This window comes from Triticum dicoccoides, chromosome 5A (genome assembly GCF_002162155.2).
Source record: "Triticum dicoccoides isolate Atlit2015 ecotype Zavitan chromosome 5A, WEW_v2.0, whole genome shotgun sequence".
In the NCBI taxonomy this organism is placed as follows: domain Eukaryota; kingdom Viridiplantae; phylum Streptophyta; class Magnoliopsida; order Poales; family Poaceae; genus Triticum; species Triticum dicoccoides.
In genome coordinates, this window is record NC_041388.1 from 434,883,514 (window position 1) to 434,887,963 (window position 4,450).

Below are 4,450 nucleotides of genomic sequence, written 5' to 3' on the forward strand. Positions count from 1 at the left end.
AATCGAACGTTTTCCGGTAGAAGCCCCCTCAATGCAACCGGAAGCAGTTGCGTCATAATCACGTGGCAGTCATGAGACTTTAGGTTCTGCAACTTTTTCTCTGCCATGTTTATTATTCCCTTTATATTCGACGAGAAGCCAGACGGTACCTTAATACTGAGCAAGCATTCAAAGAAGATTTCCTTCTCTTCTTTGGTAAGAGCGTAGCTTGCATGACCCTGATGTATGTCGTCTTTTCGATGGATACGTTGCTGGTCCTCCCGTGCCTCAGGTGTATCTTTTGTCTTCCCATACACGACCAAGAAGCCAAGGAGGGTCACACAAAGATTCTTCGTCACGTGCATCACGTCGATTGCGGAGTGGACCTCTAGGTCTTTCCAATAGGGCAGGTCCCAAAATATAGATTTCTTCTTCCGCATGGGTGCGCGTCCGTTAGCGTCATTCGGAATAGGTTGTCCATCAGGACCCTTTCCAAAGATCACCTTCAAATCCTTGACCATATCATGTACATCAGCACCAGTACGGTGGCGAGGCTTCGTCCAGTGATCCGCCTCACCTTTGAAATGCTTGCCTTTCTTTCTTACGGGATGCCTTCTCGGAAGAAATCGATGATGTCCCAGGTACACATTCTTCTTACAATTAGCCAAATATATACTGTCGGTATCGTCCAAATAGTGTGTGCCTGCGCGGTATCCCTTGTTTGTCTGTCCTGAAAGGTTACTGAGAGCAGGCCAATCATTGATGGTCATGAACAGCAACGCCTTTAGGTCAAATTCTTCCCCCATGTGCTCATCCCACGCACGTACACTTGTTCCATTCCACAGTTGTAAGAGTTCTTCAACTAATGGCCTTAGGTACACATCAATGTTGTTGGCGGGTTGCTTAGGGCCTTGGATGAGCACTGGCATCATAATGAACTTCCGCTTCATGCACAACCAAGGAGGAAGGTTATACAAACATAGAGTCACAGGCCAGGTGCTATGCTTGCTGCTCTGCTCCCCAAAAGGATTAATGCCATCTGCGCTTAGACCAAACCATACGTTCCTTGCGTCATCTGCAAACTCCTTCCCGTACTTTCTTTCGATTTTTCTCCACTGCGACCCGTCAGTGGGTACTCTCAACTTTCTATCTTTCTTACGGTCTTCTCTGTGCCATCGCATCGCCTTGGCATGCTCTTTGCTTTGGAACAAACGTTTCAACCGTGGTATTATAGGAGCATACCACATCACCTTGGCAGGAATCTTCTTCCTGGGGCGCTCGCCCTCGACATCACCAGGGTTATCGCGGTTGACCTTATAGCGCAATGCACCGCATACTGGGCAAGCGTTCAAATCCTCGTACTCACCGCGGTAGAGGATGCAGTCATTAGGGCATGCATGTATCTTCTGCACCTCTAACCCTAGAGGGCAGACAACCTTCTTTGATTCGTACGTACTCTCGGGCAATTCGTTGTCCTTTGGAAGCATATTCTTTATCATTACCAGCAACTTTCCAAATCCCTTGTCAGATACACCATTCTCTGCCTTCCATTGTAGCAATTCCAGTGTGGTGCCCAGCTTTTTCTTGTCACCTACGCAATTCGGGTACAACAATTTTTTTTTATCCTCTAACATGCGCTGCAACTTCTTATTCTCCAAATCACTTGCGCAGTTTCTCTTTGCATCGGCAATGGCCCGACCTAGATCATCAATGGGCTCATCCGATGCCTCTTCTTCAGCTTCTTCCCGCATTGCCGGCTCAGCTTCTTCCCGCATTACCGCTCATCTTCTTCCCTCATTGTTGTATCATCGTATTCAGGGAACCCATGGCCAGGATAGCTGTCGTCGTCCTCTTCTTCTTCATTGTCTTCCATCATAACCCCTCTGTCTCCATGCTTGTTCCAAACATTATAGTGGGGCATGAAACCAGACTCAAACAGGTGGACGTGAATGGTTCTTGACGTAGAGTAATTGTGACAATTCTTACAGCCAACACATGGACAAGGTATAAAACCATCTGCCCACTTGTTTGCCTCAGCCGCAAGCAGAAAAGTACGCACGCCATTAATGAACTCGGGAGAGCATCGGTCATCGTACATCCATTGTCGGCTCATCTTCAATACACAGCACCGAAAACACCAAATTAATACAATACATAAAGTTCATACATAAAGATCATACAACACTTAAATGCAACAAACAAATAACTCTCTAGCTAAAGAATTTAAATGCAACAACAAATGCGATCAAGATCGCAACTAAGGTAACAATTGATCCAACAGCATAATAATACCAAGCCTCACTATGAATGGCATATTTTCTAATCTTTCTAATCTTCAAGCGCATTTTCTCCATCTTAATCTTGTGATCATTGACGACATCGGCAACATGCAACTCCAATTCCATCTTCTCCCCCTCAATTCTTTTCAATTTTTCCTTCAAATCCTCGTTTTCTCTTTCAACTAAATTTAATCTCTCGACAATAGGGTCGGTTGGAATTTCCGGTTCAACTACCTCCTACATACAAATATCTATGTCAACTTGATGGGCATAATTTGTCATAAACACGAAATGCAATGAATAGTTTTAAAAGAGAATATACCACATCCGAATCATAACCTGGATGAGGGCCGACGGGGATGGATATCAAAACCATGGCACTATGTATAACAAACAACGTATGGGTAAGATAATTATACGAGTAACTATATATCCAAATCACACAAACATCAATTTTTTATATAAAACTTCATGAACAAGAGGCTCACCACAAGGTGGTGCTGGCGACGGGACGTTGCGGGTGATCGACGGTGGTTACGACGGAGATTTAGAAGGCACTAAGTAAACCACACCTACATATGCAAACTAAGTGTTATTTTTGACCTCAAATTGTATATAAATCAAATACTAGCACATATATATAATTCCTCCCAAATTACTAAACTCAAAAATCAGTCACTATATAAAGCATTGCACGAGCTAATCTAGCACTGAGAGATGAAAGGACAAAGTTGCTAACCTTTGTGATCATTTGAATGGATGGGGGCCTTTAAATCTTGACAAATTTTGGGCAAAATGTGTGATGAGCTTGAGAGGAAGAGGGAAAAGAACAGAGAGGAGAGGGGAAAGAGGAAGAACAGAGCGAGCTCGGGTGGATGAAGGGTCTATGTAGGACGACCTTTAGTACCGGTTCGTGATACGACCCGGTACTAAAGGTGCTGGAGGGGCCCCGGACTGACAACATCCTGCCACCACTCACTTTAGTACCGGTTCGTGGCACGAACCGGTGCTAAAGGTTCGCCACGAACCAGTACTAGAGAGCGGCCGGCTAGCCGTTGGAACCGGCACTAATGCACACATTAGTGCCGGCTCAAATTCAAACCGGCACTAATGTGCTTCACGTTTGACCCTTTTTCTACTAGTGCATGTTTGTTTTGGATAGGAACTTGATGAATCCATGGTCGACGGTAGTTGTACACATGATGTTGGGGTACTTGTCGGTCCGGGTCTGGACGGTCCCGTTTTTGCGACGGTAGTCGTACTAGTCGGCGGTAGTGGAACTTGACGGATCCGAGCTCTTCAAGGGTCGTCGTGGTACTCGTTCACGTTGTAGTCATACATGTTCAAGAAGAAACTTATGCGGTGTCGTGGAACTTGGCAACATGCCCGTCGACGGTAGCTGTTCTCGTGACCTCATGGTACTTGGCGATATCCGTGGGTAGAGGTACTTGGCAGTCTTGTGTAGACGAACTTGAGGTACTCCGGGTGTAACACCCTCGATGCGACTATATCTCCCACGTGTCGAGGCACGACTTAGAGGCATAATCGCATTGAAGGCATATGTCGCAAGTCAGGTAATCATCACAAACATCCCATGTAATATAGATAAAGAAAAGGGATAACATAGTTGGCTTACACTCGCCACGTCAATCAAGTACATAAATAACATACATCATCCAAACACTCATGGCCCGACTACGGCGCCAAAATGAAAGATAACCCAACAAGCGACAAGGTCCCGATCACCCCCAACTGGGCACCACTACTGATCATCAGGAAAGGAAACATAGTAACGCTGAGAGTCCTCGCCGAACTCCCACTTGAGCTCGAACGCGTCACCTGGAGCGGAATCATCTGGACCTGCATTTGGCGTAATAGTAATCTGTGAGCCACAGGGACTCAGCAATCTCGCACCCTCGCGATCAAAACTATTTAAGCTTAATAGGAAGGGTAAGGTGAGAACATATGTGGAGCTGCAGCAAGCGACTAGCATATATGGTGGCTAACTTATTCGCAAAAGAGAGCGAGAAGAGGAGGCAAAGCGCGAGCGAGAAACTAGAGAGCAACCTGCGCAAACATTACTCCAACACCGTGTCCACTTCCCGGACTCCGCCGAGAAGAGGCCATCACGATAACACACACGGTTGATTCATTTTAATTAAATTAAGGTTCAAGTTATCTACAACCGGACA

General features: G+C 45.8%; 1 protein-coding gene across 1 annotated transcript; it reads right to left on the reverse strand.

Annotated features, from left to right (window-relative positions):
* Nucleotides 1-227: 227 nt before the first annotated feature.
* LOC119300812 lies at nucleotides 228-2,092 on the reverse strand (the record flags this gene model as incomplete). Its single annotated transcript, XM_037577697.1, has 3 exons — nucleotides 1,761-2,092; nucleotides 1,041-1,716; nucleotides 228-632 (listed from the first exon to the last, which is right to left on the reverse strand). Coding segments are annotated over exons 1-3 (1,413 nt in total), but the record flags the coding sequence as incomplete, so codon positions are not given.
* Between the last annotated feature and the right edge of the window lie 2,358 nt (nucleotides 2,093-4,450).